The sequence below is a fragment of the Podarcis vaucheri genome, assembly GCF_965113315.1.
Source record: "Podarcis vaucheri genome assembly, chromosome: 1".
NCBI classification, from domain to species: domain Eukaryota; kingdom Metazoa; phylum Chordata; class Lepidosauria; order Squamata; family Lacertidae; genus Podarcis; species Podarcis vaucheri.
The window spans coordinates 95572350-95588450 of NC_138759.1; the positions used below are offsets into that span (position 1 = coordinate 95572350).

The window sequence follows — 16101 nt, forward strand, 5'->3', positions numbered from 1 at the left end:
TGCCTTGCCCTAGCAACAGTACTCTGCCAACTTGCAAAATGTTACAGTGCTGTTTTGAACTCACAAACAAGTTGGCTACTTATACATCAACAGAAGAAGACACAGATGTATGTGCTAATTATGTATGTGCTAATTTCTATGTATCTATAGAAATTTAATAATAAAAAGAGACAATTACTGTGATTTAAATAGAAATATGATGCATCTCAACATAGTGTGGAAGACTTTGGCCAGGTGATCTATATGCCTTCTCAATTTCCGGTCCAGATACTCACTGTTGATGGACAACTTCATGGCCCCTGATGTCCCCACTTGGGGCTCTTTATCTTTAAACTGGACTTCAAATAGAGGACTGTCCTCTGTAAAGTAGGACACATTGCCACCCAGCTCACAAAGCAGACTTGCAGTATCCCAGTGCATCAGTTTGTTCTGTAACACTCCATTCATCTGGTTGACCATGTTGTGTCCAGTAACCCTGCCTAATACTTAGTGTCCAGCCATCTTCCAAGCAGCTGGCTTGGACCACTCACAGTTCCACAGTCTCCCTGCTTTGACTGATTAGTAAAAGTCTTCATCCATCTATCTTCGTTTGTTCTTCCTCACTTCCTTCTCTTGAAAGGTGTATATATAGCAAAGGCAGGGGAGTGCACACACTTGCCTCTGTCTGTCTGCTAGTCCTTAGACTCCAAAGCAGAATATTGAGGCTCTTCAGTCTTTGGGTAGGTTAAGAACAAAATGGCTACTATATACAGTGGTGCCTCGCAAGACGAAATTAATTCGTTCCGCAATTCTCTTCGTCTTGCGGTTTTTTCGTCTTGCGATGCACGGTTTCCCATAGGAATGCATTGAAAATCAATTAATGTGTTCCTAGGGAAACCACCTTCAGACCAGGTCCGGGGACAGTCTGTCCCCGGACCTCTTCTGAAGGCTGGGGGGGGGACAAGGGCTTTTCTTCCCACCCCCAGCATTTTAAAAAACCCTGGGACAGCGGAGGACTTCTCCGCTGTGCGGGGCTATCTTAAAATGCTGGCGGGCGGCATTTTAAAATCGCTCCGGACAGCGGAGGACTTCTCCGCTGTCCGGGGCGATTTAAAAGCCCCTGGGAAGGCAGGCGGGGGGGACAAAGACTTTCGCCCCCTGCCCGCCTTCAGAAGGTGTTCCCGCCCCCCGCCCCACTTCGGAACAGCTTTCCGAAGTGGGGCGGCGGGGCCAGGTGTTCCCGACCCCCCTCCCCACTTCGGAAGAGCTTTCCGAAGTGGGGCGGCGGGGCCAGGTGTTCCCGACCCCCCTCCCCACTTCGGAAGAGCTTTCCGAAGTGGGGCGGCGGGGCCAGGTGTTCCCGACCCCCCTCCCCACTTCGGAAGAGCTTTCCGAAGTGGGGCGGCGGGGCCAGGTGTCCCCGCCCCCCCGCCCCACTTCGGAACAGCATTCCGAAGTGGGGCGGCGGGGCCAGGTGTTCCCGACCCCCCTCCCCACTTCGGAAGAGCTTTCCGAAGTGGGGCGGCGGGGCCAGGTGTTCCCGACCCCCCTCCCCACTTCGGAAGAGCTTTCCGAAGTGGGGCGGCGGGGCCAGGTGTTCCCGACCCCCCTCCCCACTTCGGAAGAGCTTTCCGAAGTGGGGCGGCGGGGCCAGGTGTCCCCGCCCCCCCTCCCCACTTCGGAAGAGCTTTCCGAAGTGGGGCGGCGGGGCCAGGTGTCCCCGACCCCCCTCCCCACTTCGGAAGAGCTTTCCGAAGTGGGGCGGCGGGGCCAGGTGTCCCCGACCCCCCTCCCCACTTCGGAAGAGCTTTCCGAAGTGGGGCGGCGGGGCCAGGTGTTCCCGACCCCCCTCCCCACTTCGGAAGAGCTTTCCGAAGTGGGGCGGTGGGGCCAGGTGTCCCCGCCCCACCTCCCCACTTCGGAACAGCTTTCCGAAGTGGGGCAGCGGGGCCAGGTGTCCCGCCCCCCCTCCCCACTTCGGAACAGGTCCTGGACCTCTTCTGAAGGCTGGCGGGGGCGAAAGTCTTTGCTCCCCCCGCCTGCCTTCAAAAGCTGTCCGGCCCAGGCATCCCGGACCTTTCCGCCAGCAGCGGCAGCGCTGCCGCTGCTGGCGGAGACTTGCCGGCATGCCGAAGCCTGGGCGCAGCGCGCCCAGGCTTCGCGCATCTCTCTGCCAGCAGCGGCAGCTCTGCCGCTGCTGGCGGAGACTTGCCGGCATGCCGAAGCCTGCGCGCAGCGCGCCCAGGCTTCGCGGATCTCTCTGCCAGCAGCGGCAGCTCTGCCGCTGCTGGCGGAGAGTTGCCGGCATGCCGAAGCCTGCGCGCAGCGCGCCCAGGCTTCGCGGATCTCTCTGCCAGCAGCGGCAGCTCTGCCGCTGCTGGCGGAGAGTTGCCGGCATGCCGAAGCCTGCGCGCAGCGCGCCCAGGCTTCGCGGATCTCTCTGCCAGCAGCGGCAGCTCTGCCGCTGCTGGCGGAGACTTGCCGGCATGCCGAAGCCTGCGCGCAGCGCGCCCAGGCTTTGCGGATCTCTCTGCCAGCAGCGGCAGCTCTGCCGCTGCTGGCGGAGAGTTGCCGGCATGCCGAAGCCTGCGCGCAGCGCGCCCAGGCTTCGCGGATCTCTCCTGCCTTCAAAAGCCGTCCGGGATAGCAGGAAGCGCTTCCCTGCTATCCCGGACTGCTTTTAAAATGCTGGCGCTGGGGAGCAAAGCCTTTTGGCCCCCGCCAGCCTTCCTGGACCTCTTCTGAAGGCCGGAAGGGGGGGAAAGGCTTTGCTCCCCACCGCTAGCATTTAAAAGAGGTCCCCGGAGATTTCCCTATGGGCTTTCGTCTTGCGAAGCAAGCCCATAGGGGAATTCGTCTTGCGAGGCAAATCGCGGACGAAAAAACCTTTCGTCTAGCGAGTTTTTTGTCTTGCGAGGCATTCGTCTTGCGGGGCACTACTGTACCTCTTCCCTTCTCTAAGCTTGTCCTTAATAGGTGCCCTCTGCTTTTCTCAACACAACCAACCAGCTAGATTTCATGGTAAAAAAAATAATGCAGCTGCTCTTGGCTCTGAATGGTTCTGTCAAGAGCAGGTAAGGGGGGACATTTGACAGGAAACTAGCTTAGAGGTCTCTGTAGGCTGATTTTTCTCCAAGTAAGAGTGGTAATGTTTTTCAGAAGTGTAACATAAAGTTTAGTTTGACCATCACATTGGGCCTACACATGCAGTAGGATAACGTGGCAGTGTGTGTATCAGGCCCTTATTGGTGTGGATGGGAGGATATCATTTCCAAATACTTCCCCAGGTTAAAACACAAACCATCCCTGGGAATAAAATGTTAACGCATCTAAGAAAGAAAATCCAGCCTAGCTCTTTTCTTAACTGCCTTCTGTTTCTATTTTGCGAAATCTCTGGACAAATGGAATGTATGTATTAAATGCACCTTTATAGCACTGCTGACAGTTACAGCTCCCCCCCCCAAAAAAAAAATTTTTCCTGGGAACTGTAGTTTACCCACCACAGTGCTACACTACCCAGCACCCTTAACAAACTACAGACCCCAAGATTCTTTGTGAGAAGTTGTGTGTTTTAAATGTACAGCCAGACTGTACTGTGCGACAATCAGAAAGCCTTGATTACAAGGTCCCTTCAGCCTGCATTGTTTATGCCTGGGTGGAGAATCTCTGCCCTTCGGGAAGTTGTTGCACTCTTGACTCCCAACAGCCCCAGCCAGCATGGCCAGTCATCAGGGATGATGGGAAATTGGAAGTCCAGCAACATTTAGATAGCCACATGTTTCTCGTTCTTGATTTATGTCTTCTGGTTTTTCACAAAGGACAATAATGTTACAAGAAAGGTAGCTTATAATTATTTCAGTTTGTTTCACGAGCCCATTTGGAATTGCAATTCAGATTGAAAAGATGTATGCCAGTTAGGATAGCCACCCTCCCCCCACCCTAAGAAATGCTCCAAACTTTTAATGGCTAGATGACAGGTAATACTGTAACTGCTATATTCTCCATGAGCAGAACTCAGGCTGGCAAAAGGCAAAAAAAGAGGAGATGGATTCTGAAAAGGCTTATTAATGTGCAACTGAGCCACGTCTAAATGGACTAGGCAATTTGCCATGGCTACTTGCCCTGAAGGTGCGTTGTTAAACCTTAAATATTGTGGATCCCTTTTTTGCCAGTCCTGCTTTCTGCATATTTAGGGTGCAGCTGCACTTTACAATTGTTGCAAGAAATGTGAATGTTAGGGAAAAGTAGTAAACATTTAAAATTCATAATTTTAAAACTGAAACTTTGACTTTTACGATTTGTCAAATTTCACTTTTGAAATTTGACTTTGCGAGGTTTCAGTAAACTATCATTCTTGCTGGTGAATTTTAAGACTCAAAATGCCAGCTCTTTTTCCTTCAGAACTTATAATGTGTAGTACTGCCTATAAACAAAAAAACCTCCCATCTCAGCCTTATGCAAAATAGTGATATTCTTTGTTTTAAATATCCATTTGTCCTTGAGTGGTTGCAAAGCAGTTCATCATTAATCCACGAATCTTGGTGTAAGGCTGCTCTCTGCTGCTGAAGCAAAGTATTGCTTACAGAGGCTGCTTTTTCTTCAAGTAAGAGTGGTAATGTTTTTCAGAAATGTAACATAAAGTGTAGTTTGACCATCATATTGGGCCTAAATGTATACAGTAGGAATGCTCTATAGTAAGAACTGAATGAATTTCAGAATATTTGCTAAAAATAACTAAATTTGCTTCAGTGTGTGAACACGCAAATTCTAATTTTATTATGTCCCAACATTACTATTTGCAGATATTATTAGATTAAAATGATTTTTTAAAAAGCTAAAACATTTGATTTGACAAATTAATAATCCTGTCTCAGATTTCACTTCTCAAGACTAACAACAGTTTTCTAAAGTCATCCCACAAAACTAAGGTTCAAATTTCAGTTGAAACCCTTTGTAACTGAAAGCTTCGAATTTTAATGTTGTGCACATTTAGAGCTTCGTCTGTGGTTTTAGTGTGCCAGTGCTTGTCAGTGATGATTCCCCACCCCCACCCCCACCCCCAATTTCCAGCCATACTCTGCTTCTGACTACAGTATTCCATGTATGTCCAGGAAATTCCAGACGTATGGCAACCCTAGTTGTGTCTACATCAGAATGATGTGCTGCAGAAGGCCTCACTGTGCAGTTTGTTACCAGAAAGCAGGGGCAGTGACCCACCAACAGATGGGCCTGAAGGCAATGTGGTATGGGTCAAAGAGTTCTACTCACTGCCAGCCTTTGACAAATTACCCTTGAGAGACGAAAGAACCACACTGGCTCTTCAGATCACCAGATACTGGAGGCATAGAACAACGGGTGGCCCTTGTCTTAATACCCTGATTCTTATCTAGATGTTCAAAAGTTGGCTGCTTTTGAGAGCGGTATACTGAACTGTATGGTTCTTTGACCCCAGCACAGCAATCTTTATGCATCTCAGGACTGTCCAGAACTAGCTATGACATGAACTTTGTGGTTTCCTCCCAGTCATGTTGATTGCTGAAGAATGGGCCTAGGAAACAGTGGTTGTTGCACTTTATGACAAGGACATAGGACCTTGGGGATTAGGGGCGCTGACTCACTTTTGGTCCCAAAAAACCTTTCCATGCTGTGCACTGCAGCACCTTGCACTTCTAGACTCTGGAAGTCATGAGTGCTGGAATAGCACACCCAGGATCCTGAATCAGAACCTTTCAGACGTGCTTCTAGTTCCTCGGCAACCTTTATGTCAAATCTCTAATACTTTGCTGAGAATAAGCCCTCTTCTCATTGTCCCGTTAAAAAAGACTTTTCTATTTCTTTTATGTATGTGTTCTTTTTCCAGATCATCAACCCAAACTTCATCCAGGAAGGTGAGTAAGGACAGAATTGTGGCAGGTTGTTCCCATGATCTAGCAAACCAAACATTGGGTTTAATCATCTTTGCCCAAACAAGTCCTGCGAAATCTTATCTGAGTTATTAGTCAGGAAAGAATGATGCCAAGCAAGTACCACTCACAGTCCCAAGGAATCTATTGCATGGTCAACCAGCCAGTTTGAACACACATTCAAATTTTGTCTGGTAAATATGAGAGAGGGAGAGACATTCAGTATTCAATCATACTTCAATGTAACGTTACTTGGATTAATATTTGGTTTCATATTGCATCTGTTCACAAAAAATGAACATATTTAATTTATTTGAATGTGGTTTACTTGCTTTCCTTTGGTTTATTCAAATTTAAATAGATTTTGGTGTATTTTTAATACGATCAACATGATTTCAGTTATTTATCCATCTTTGTGTTCTGGAGACTCCCATTTTGGTTCTGAAAGGCATGATATTGGTAACCCTTGTTCTAGAACTTCCTTCAGAATTCTTTGCAATGCTCTGGAATTTCATGGGAGACCATGGGATGTAGGGTTTCCTCATGGAGACTTTCCAGGTGTGAATTTGTGTGTGAGAGTGCTGAGATTTTCAGGTTGCCTAGTTTCACCTGATAACAGATGCTGCTTTTATTGCTTGATGCTTGTTTTTACAGGAGGTGTTGGGCAAGGTCTTTATAACAGCCCTTTATAAATAACCCTCAGTACAACAGAGGCATAACTGAGGCACATTTTGTATTTTTAACATCCTGTGGTTAGTTTTATGTTTTCAATGAACATTATGTCTCTATACGTGTGGCCTTTGCTACAGTTGCTCCAGAGTTTCTCGTGCCCTTAGTGGACATCACCTGCTTGCTTGGTGACACGGTAATGTTGCAGTGCAAAGTCTGTGGGCGACCAAAGCCAACCATAACCTGGAAAGGACCAGATCAGAACATCCTGGACAACGACAACAGCACAGCTGCATATGCAGTTTCCTCCTGGTACGTTCATATTTTGCAGAGGGCGTTGGGATGGCACAAATGTAGCAGTTGCACTCCTAGAAAATGTGGTGCATTAAAAGTGTTTGAATCCAGCTAATGACCCTATATGCCCAACTATGTTAGGAGAGCCAGTTTAGGACACTGAAATTTGAAAAAAATAAATAAATGTAGGCATCTGGTTAGCGAATGTGGGAACAGGCTGCTGAACTAAATGGGTATTTGATCTGATGAAGCAAGACTCTTCTTATCATTCCCCTCAAAGGGGGAATTGGACAAATTAATGGAGGATAAGGCTGTCGAGGTACTAGCCACTAGCTCTGCCTCCATGGTTGCTGTGGGCCACAGAAGGGGAGAGTGTTATTGTGCTAGGCTCCTGATTGCCAGTTTCACACAGCCATCTAGTTGGCTGCTATGAGAGTAGGATGCTGAGCAAGATGGGCCACTGGCCTGATCCAGTCCAGGTCAAAACATGGCTTCAGAAGAGGAAGGAGGTTAATAATAATTAATAATTTTATTATTTATACCCCACCCATCTAGCTGGGTTTCCCCAGCACCAGCCTCATCACTTTCAAGGGAGCTGGAGCCATACCTTCTCTAAGGGAGGTTTTAATCAACTCCATGATCACAAGAGAGAAAGAGAAAGAACACATGTAGTAAGCCACACCTCTGAAAGAACCTTGTCCACATCCTCAGGAAACAATGAGGGAAATTCATCAGAGCAACTGAATGCTTCTGATGATAAGAAATCAAGGACACTTTAGATATAGGCGCTGTAGTCAAAGGCATGCATGTGATGTGAGTAGGTACTTTTATCCATGAAATACATCACAGGGTACAACCACAGAATTGTTCCGTACTGTTTCCATGTGGCATCTTAAAGTATGTGGCCGCAAGCATTTTTTAGAAGTGAAGCAAGGGGAATAGTTCTTGGGTAGCCCTCTCGGCAGGTCAAAAGGAAATATTGATGTTCTCTGTGGGACACGCCTATTGCCTTTATAATGGGTTTTTCTGGCACTGCAGCAACCTTTTACTGTTTATGCTGACTCCAGGAGAGGCAGGCAGTGCACGTTTAAGTGATAGTATTAGAAGAAGCAGAGGACCACAATAACAGCCTACGCTGTTTTTGTTTTTATTATTATTATTTTAAAAAACACCACTTTCTACCTGGTGCTGAACTGTGCCATTCTTATGGGCCTCTAAATCATTAATCATTAGCACAGAGAGCTGGATCCATTACTACTTTCTTCCTCCTCTCCTTGTAAGTCACCTGCATCCACAAAACTGCATGATACGAAGGGCTCTACTTGTCTGCTATCCACTGAGACTTGTTTTCTGTGTCAGTTGAAATGGATTGGCAGCAGCTTGCCACTGGAAACTGAGCCAGTGTAAAATCCTTAGCAGAGTAACAGATTAAAACACTGACATCTGCACCTCTCCAGCGATTCAGGTGAAATCACTCTGAAGATCTGTAATGTGATGCCTCAAGACAGCGGTATTTATACTTGTGTGGCAACAAATGAGCTTGGAACAGCGTCCACTTCGGCTACAATAAAAGTACAAGGTAATGGATTTCTTGCTGGATTTTTATATGTTTGCTCAGCCAGAGCTTCCATTGGTTTAAATCATGGTGCAATCAGCTTTTGAAATGTTTGGTTTAATGGTACATGGGCCTGTATACCACTTCAAAATGCAGGTGAGGAATCCACACATGTCAAAACTATCCCTGCCTGTGGAAAGCTGACATGCTAGGTTTTTGCAGACCAGGTTGGTTGTGTATGTGTGTGATATTCAAATGGGTAATTCCTCATTTGCATTTGAAATACTACATGTACTTTGTGTACTACTTTCTACATGGGAAATATTAAGTACATGGGAAATAACCAGTTCTCCCCTCCACATGCCCCCATCACTACAAATTTATCTCTTCCCCTTCTTCGTCTCTCTAACACATATACACACACACACAGTTAAAGTGATATAATCCAAGAGGGTGAACAGCATACTTCCCTCTACCACCCTAAGCATGTATATCAGCTCTCATGTGTACTATTATTTGCAAGAAGAGCTTCGACAACAAAGTAAATTTCCCACAATTTTGGTATATAGCATGGCCCATTTTCACCAGTGGGTACTGGCTGGTGATACTTGGATTAGGTTAATTGCAGGTTTTATGGGAGCAAAGACTTAGGAATTAGGGCTACAATTTTGGGAGGAGTGGAGTTAGCGCTCCTGCCCCAACTATTTCCCCACCTCTCCAATCCACCATTTATCCAGCAGAGTAAAGCATACAAGTACAGGATCAGATTCTAGATCTCTGGCAGTCTCTAATAGTTGTGTCCTAATACATGTCCATCAGTTCTGCTGTACCCATGATTGCGCTGGGAAACTTTCTCTCTGTGTGTTTTAATAAACCCTCTTTCGCGTGCTTTGCAATGCAACTCTCCTGATTCTGCTCCCCTGCCTACACCCCAGGTGTCCCTGCAGCCCCAAATCGCCCTATTGCTCAGGAAAGAAGCTGCACCTCAGTGATTCTTCGCTGGCTGCCTCCATCCAGTACAGGGAACTGCACCATTTCAGGTTACACAGTGGAGTACAGAGAAGAAGGTATATGCTTAAACTCATAGTACACCTTTGGTCTGCAACTGATTGTAGTAGGATGATCCAGCTTGTTGTGCGGAGCTGCTAGGCTGAGCTAATAGGCTTCAGTGCCTTTTAATTTGGGGTGTTGCCTATGCTGCCTCTTTCTGCTAGGGTTGCCTGGTGCAACTGGGAGGTTGTGAGCAAGTTAGCAGCAGTGGCTTCGCCATTACCTTTCCCTCCCATCTGCAAGTGGGACAAGTCGTGTCCCATGGCAGGCAGGAGAATACAGGTGAGCAGAACTGGCTCGAGATTTTGGGAGCCCTTATGTAAGAAGCCCTAGTGACCTCTTTTCCTCCTCCCTGCTACTACCCACTTGCATACTCTCTCTTTCTCTGCCAGCAAGTGAGCAGGCAGTGGCAATTGCTGCTCCTTCCCTTCAGTCCCATGGCTTCTTTGCACTGCCTGCTGTGGGCCAGTGGAAGAGAGCAGGCCAGTGGGTGGCAATGGCAAGAGAAGCAACAGCAGGGCCAGGTTCTTCTGCTGGTCAGTTGTGGACCTCCAGCTTAACCATGGGCCTCAGAGGATGCAAGTGGAGCAAGGGAGCACCAGTTTTACATGCGGTTGCCATCCTATTTAAGTGAAAGGCAAAACCTATGGACTTGATCTGGCAAGCCTGTTTTCAGTCATCCTGACTCTCTCAGTCCAGATGTGAAGGGTTCTTCAGCTGGTGGTGATCACCACACTGGTCCATACACCTGACAAAGACCAGTGAAAAATGCATGACCAGCGTGCTGCAATAAGCTGGGGGAAGGAACCTCAGGCCCGTGGACCAAATGTGGCCCTCCAGGCCTTTCTGTCTAGCCCTCAAGCAAGACTCCTAGGCAGCACACCTCACTGCCTCTTCTTCCTGCCTCTCTCGAGTGTTTTTTGCCTGGCTAGAATGCATTGTTGAACTCTGAGAATGCCTTTTGCTTGCCGGGATGGAGGACAGAGAGGAATGTTTGCATGTGTGTAGAAACTAGCCTGTTGTACATTTTACATTTAATGGTTCTTCCCACTTTTGCCTCTGACGCTGCCCACCACTGGCATGTGGCTGCCAGAAGATTGCCCAGAAGAGAATGGGTAGTAATTTGAAGCTCTTAACAGCTGGGTCTGAAATGGTAGAATGGACCATTCTGCTTCAGTCCACAGAGGATGGAAGAGTATTACTGAATACTTTCCTGTGCAATTTTTATTTATTTATGCATTTATTCAACTCCCTACCAATAGAAAATAAAGTTCTAATGATTTCCCCGTTGCACTAGTTTTCCACTTGGAATGATTTTTTTAATATGGTGTTCAAAAATAATGTCTCTTACCTCTAGTCTAATATGGTATAGACCATTCTACGACATCACACTGCTGCATGTTTAAATCAGGCAACACAAGAAGACAAAGTGGTTGCTACTTTTCTTTTCTTTATTTCTTTTTTAGCACAGGTGACTTCTAAAAGAATCTGTATTTCTTTTCTTTTTTTATCAATTAGGACTGGATTAAACCTTAGTCTCAGTGTGCTGGGGTGGAGGGGAAGAGTCAGTAAGGCACAGCACCCTCCTTTCTCTAAAATCTATAGTCATGTTCTTTTAAAAAATGTTATCTTAATCTCTCTCTGCATAACCCGTAGGCTCACAGGTCTGGCAGCAGTCTGTTGCCTCCACCTTGGACACCTACCTCGTTATTGAAGATCTCACACCTGGATGCCAATATCAGTTCCGAGTCAGCGCCAGCAACCCCTGGGGAATCAGTTTGCCCAGCGAAGCCTCTGAGTTTGTGAAACTTCCAGAATACGGTGAGAACTTGGTCAAAAAGGGAAGGATACTAATTTTCAGAGGGAATAATATTAGAGCTGGTTGGTCAGTGTTCTGCTTCCAAAGCTAAAGTTTGTGTGATTTCCAAGCTTCTTGTTGGCATTTTATAGTCAACTATAGATATCTGAGGGCAACATATATATGATTGTGTCTTTTCTGATCAGCACACATGTATTTAGATCAGCTCTTTTGTTTTGTTTTGTTTTGCTTTCAAGGCGTAATCTTTAGGATCCGGGTGCACACTCGGTGGCATGCTGTCTGCTTGCTTGTCAAGGCTCTCGCATGATTTTCTTTCTTTAAACTTCTCCCTTTGTATTACTGATGTGTAATAAAGACTATAATTGGCATTGCAACCAACTCTATTTCCCCATCCCTTTGGGTTTCACAGACTCTGCAGCAGATGGAGCCACCGTGACCTGGAAAGAGAACTTTGATTTCGCCTACACAGAACTGAATGAGATTGGAAGGTGAATTATTTCACTAAATGAGATTGGAATCAATTATTTCACTAAAACACACAATCCAGGTGTTAAAAGTGTTTCTTTTAAGTTATCTGTTAAGGCAGTGGGTGCATGATTTATGAATGAATAATGCTTATTATCATTTCTCTCCACAGGGGTCGATTTGCTGTTGTAAAGAAATGTATCCACAAAGCCACCAGGAAGGATGTTGCAGTGAAGTTCATCAATAAAAAAATGAAGAAGGAAGAGCAGGCAGCACATGAGGCAGCCATGTTGCAACATTTGCAGCATCCTCAGTATATCACAATTCATGACACCTATGAGTCACCTTCCTCCTATATATTAATTTTAGAACTGTAAGTCTCTTGATGGAAGCTAAGCTTCTTGTTTGTTATACTGAGGGAATCCTCCATCTTTGCAATCACACATTTCATGATTGTAATGAAAATGATTTCATTTCCCCATGAAAAGAGCAATATTTCAGATGACTGTGAGTGTCAAATTCACACAATCCAGTATGTGCATCGGCCGGGGTGGGGGTGGGCATAATAAGTCAGTGTGAAATAGCATGCACTTAAATAAAGAGTCCTATACTGTATTTAAAATGAGATAGCCCTTATTACACTGCAATATATAAGTATTTTATTTATTGCTTTTAAAAAATGCCACTTCCATTATAAGGTGCTAGTCGCATGTTTGAAGTATTAGCAAGAGTTTGTGATTATGCTAGATTTCTTTTCACAGTGCATAATTGTTGGCTTTTAGGATGGATGATGGCCGTCTCTTGGACTACTTAATGAATCATGATGAATTGATGGAGGAGAAAGTAGCTTTTTACATAAGAGACACAATGGAAGCCTTACAGTACCTTCACAACTGCCGAGTCGCTCATTTGGATATAAAGGTAGGAAGCTTGTGTATATCGCTATCTGTCATGGTGAATTCCAAGCTTCAGTCTATTCTAAATTCAGGTGCAGAGACAATCTACCTATAATGAAAACACTTAGTGACTACTTTGTGTTACTAATCTGTCCTTCTTTTAGCTACTTCATTATAGCCATATTTGTGACTCATGAAGGCATCTGGTCCAAATTAAAAAAAAAAAATCCAAGCAGTTCTGAGAATTCACTTACATGATGTCATTTTTTCTGTTTTAATATCTTGTCATTAACAAATGACATATAACCAGTGCTTTTTTCCTTTAAAAAAACCTTTAGGGGTACCCTCATTTTGACTCAAGAAAATCACCATTTTATAGTTCAAATTGGGAAAAATAAATACAGTAAAGTACAAAACTTCACAAAATGTTTAGGGGTATGCATACCCCTGCGTACCCTCAGAAAAAAGAACTGCGTATAACTCACATACAGTACATCTTCAATGTTCTCTCACAAAGATCCCACATGCCAGTTCTTTCCTTCCTTTCACACAAAAGCTCCTTGTTGAAAAATGTGTAATTGGGGGTGTGGGTGTGGAGGGGGGGTGATGAGATCTCATTTCATTTGTCCACATAACTTTGCTTATACCTTGATAGAGATGTAAACATTGAGCTAATTTATATGTTGCATATATGAAGCTTAAATCCTTCCTCAACTGGCTCAGAATGTTGTGAAAGATGGATACTTCATCAACATATGCACATGGAATAAGCAGTGCAACAGAGGCTTATTATTGTTTTTTAGTGAAATGGCCTGAGTAACCAGACTGTCCACATGTCTGCACTGCTACTCAAAACATACACAATGTTGGCTTATAGCAGTTTTGTTGCCTTTTCTGCTTAACTGGGTTTTTTTCTCAAACTACACCTCAGACATGAACTTATATCTACATAAATCTAAGATGTAAAATATTTTCTGTAAGCTTGTACCTGATGCTTGCCATTCACCCACCTCTACCTAGTGAACATTTGTGGCCTGTACATCTTACAGGCTGGCCTCCTGTAGTGCCTTTTGTTTTAAACATCACTGTACTCCAATGTAGACAAGTTTCAAAATGTCTCTATCCTTCAGCTGGTATCCATTGAAACCTTTCGCTCAAGTTTGTGCATTGTGCATGGTGCTTTGTTGGGTGGTCAATCTAATTTTATAATTAAGGCTGCAATCCTCTATACATGAAAGTAAGGCCTATTGAACACAGTGGAACTTACTTCTGAGCAAATATTCATTGAAATGCTCTCTAAGTACCAAAATGTAAAGCCTCCAAACTAGCCGAGCAAATACTTATGGTACTTCACTTGGGACATATGTGTGTGCTGAAGAAGTGCCAGCACATACATTGTTGGTACATTTTTTTCCTTAACAGGAAAAGCAAAAGAATGTATGATCTGAAGGACCACAGGAACCACATATGCACTGCCTTGGGTTCTGTGGTGGAGGGCAGGCAGGCTATAAATGTGATAAATGTTGACTTGAACAGATTTAAAATACAAAAGCAATGAACAATGGAACCTTTTTTTTATCCTTGCTCTTCACAGCCAGAAAATTTGCTCATTGACTTGCGGATCCCGGTGCCTCGCGTTAAGCTAATAGACCTGGAAGATGCTGTTCAAATCACTGGCCATTACCATGTTCATCATCTCCTTGGGAACCCTGAATTTGCTGCTCCAGAAGTTATCCAAGGTGCTCCGGTTTCACTGGGCACAGATATTTGGAGCCTGGGTGTGCTCACCTATGTCATGCTGAGTGGTGTGTCCCCCTTTCTGGATGAAAGCAGGGAGGAGACTTGCATCAATGTGTGCCGAGTGGACTTCAGCTTTCCCAATGAGTACTTCTGTGATGTAAGCCATGCTGCCAGAGACTTCATCACTGTCATCCTTCAGGAAGACTTCAGGAGGAGGCCAACAGCAGCCACTTGTCTGCAGCACCCTTGGCTACAGTTTCACAACGGCAGCTATTCCAAAATCCCACTGGATACCTCACGCCTCTCAAGCTTCATTGAACGCCGCAAACACCAGTTTGATGTGCGGCCAATTCCCAATGTTAAGAGTTTCATAATGAGCAGGATGAACCCAGGAATATAATGCAATACAAGTACCTTGAGTTGACACTGAAGCACCGTGGCGTGTGAAAAGAGAGAAGGTGGAATCTCTCTCTTTATGTCTGTGTAAAGTATTCTAGTTGATGTGATGTCAAAGAAAGTGTATGTACTTTTCCAGCAGTTGCATTATCTAACTGGTTAGAACTAGAGGCTTTCAGATGTTGCATATGCAACTCCTTGTGTGGCTTATCTTGCAATGATGAAGTCATGTCAAATACAGAAGAATATTTTAGAAAACGACATCATTTGAAAATGGTAACCAAAACACCATTGCCTTACTTTTGAAAGGCAGCCTTCTAAAAGACCTCGACACCCTTGCTGATCTTATTAAACTTTAACTCATGTATTTGAAAGGCAACAGAAAGAAATAAAACTAGGCTGACCCTCCACAGTCAGCATTTCCTGAAACAACAACACTGGACTGGATTCGAGATTTTGCAGAAATAGCTGCTCCTCAAGTCCTAATGAAGCTCTGTTTCACTAGGAGAATTCCACTTGTCTTCAATAAGAATTAACCTTGTGGCAGAATTGTTTTTTTATGGCCCTTGTGCTATCATAATGTCAGCTTTGCCTGTAAAGTGACTTAGGTATGCCGTATTGGTCAGGATCATAGTATACCTTTGTCAAAAGTCCTTTGGATTCTCCAGCATTCACATGTTCAAAGCTAACATACTGTAAAGTAGCAATGTGCTACGGCTAAGATGGTAAATTCACTGGAACAAAAAATGTTTTGACGAAGCACAATGAGACATTTTTAAAAGTAAATTTTTATAGCTCTTGTACAGACTTTTTTGTGAAACCTGTGTGTTGAGAAAAGGCTATGTTACAATAATTACTGTTATCTGTAAACTAGATGTCAAAGACTTTTTCTATTGCAGAATGTTTGTTGAATTCTCATATAGTCTGTAAAATGAAAAGGAATCTTATTCCTTTTTCAGTTTTAAAAGTTGATCAGTTGTGAAATCAATCCAAAGTTGGCCAAAGTGTGGTAAACATAGTGGGCCCATCCTTACAATTATTGCTTCAAAATTGGTCTTGATGTGTGAGACTGGTAGTTTACTGCATATTTGTACACATGCATCTCTCTTCCTAGCTCCAGAATCCTAACTTCTATGCTAGCATATTTGTTCCATCCCAAACTCTGGTGTTAAATAACAATTCAAAAAAGACTATTAATATTAAAAGTAATGGTCCATTATTGTGCACTAAACATGCCACTAACTTAATAGCCCCTTATAAATCATCAAAGTATTATCAAACTAAGAAGCTTTTGAATAATAGTTCCAAATTGCAGTTATCTCAAATTAATATTGT

At 44.5% G+C, this 16101-nt stretch overlaps 1 protein-coding gene across 5 annotated transcripts in view; it reads left to right on the top strand.

The window, feature by feature from the left end:
* The window catches only part of KALRN (kalirin RhoGEF kinase), a 508727-nt gene extending 492909 nt beyond the window's left edge, over window positions 1-15818 (top strand). For all 5 annotated transcript variants that reach the window (XM_082234882.1, XM_082234881.1, XM_082234883.1 and 2 more), the window contains 9 exons: window positions 5840-5867; window positions 6692-6863; window positions 8303-8424; window positions 9336-9467; window positions 11107-11271; window positions 11679-11757; window positions 11907-12107; window positions 12517-12655; window positions 14225-15818. In XM_082234882.1, coding sequence (XP_082091008.1) covers window positions 5840-5867; window positions 6692-6863; window positions 8303-8424; window positions 9336-9467; window positions 11107-11271; window positions 11679-11757; window positions 11907-12107; window positions 12517-12655; window positions 14225-14770 — 1584 coding nt within the window. In that variant the 3' untranslated portion in view covers window positions 14771-15818. The remainder of the gene's footprint in view (window positions 1-5839; window positions 5868-6691; window positions 6864-8302; window positions 8425-9335; window positions 9468-11106; window positions 11272-11678; window positions 11758-11906; window positions 12108-12516; window positions 12656-14224) is intronic.
* The last annotated feature ends 283 nt before the right edge of the window (window positions 15819-16101 follow it).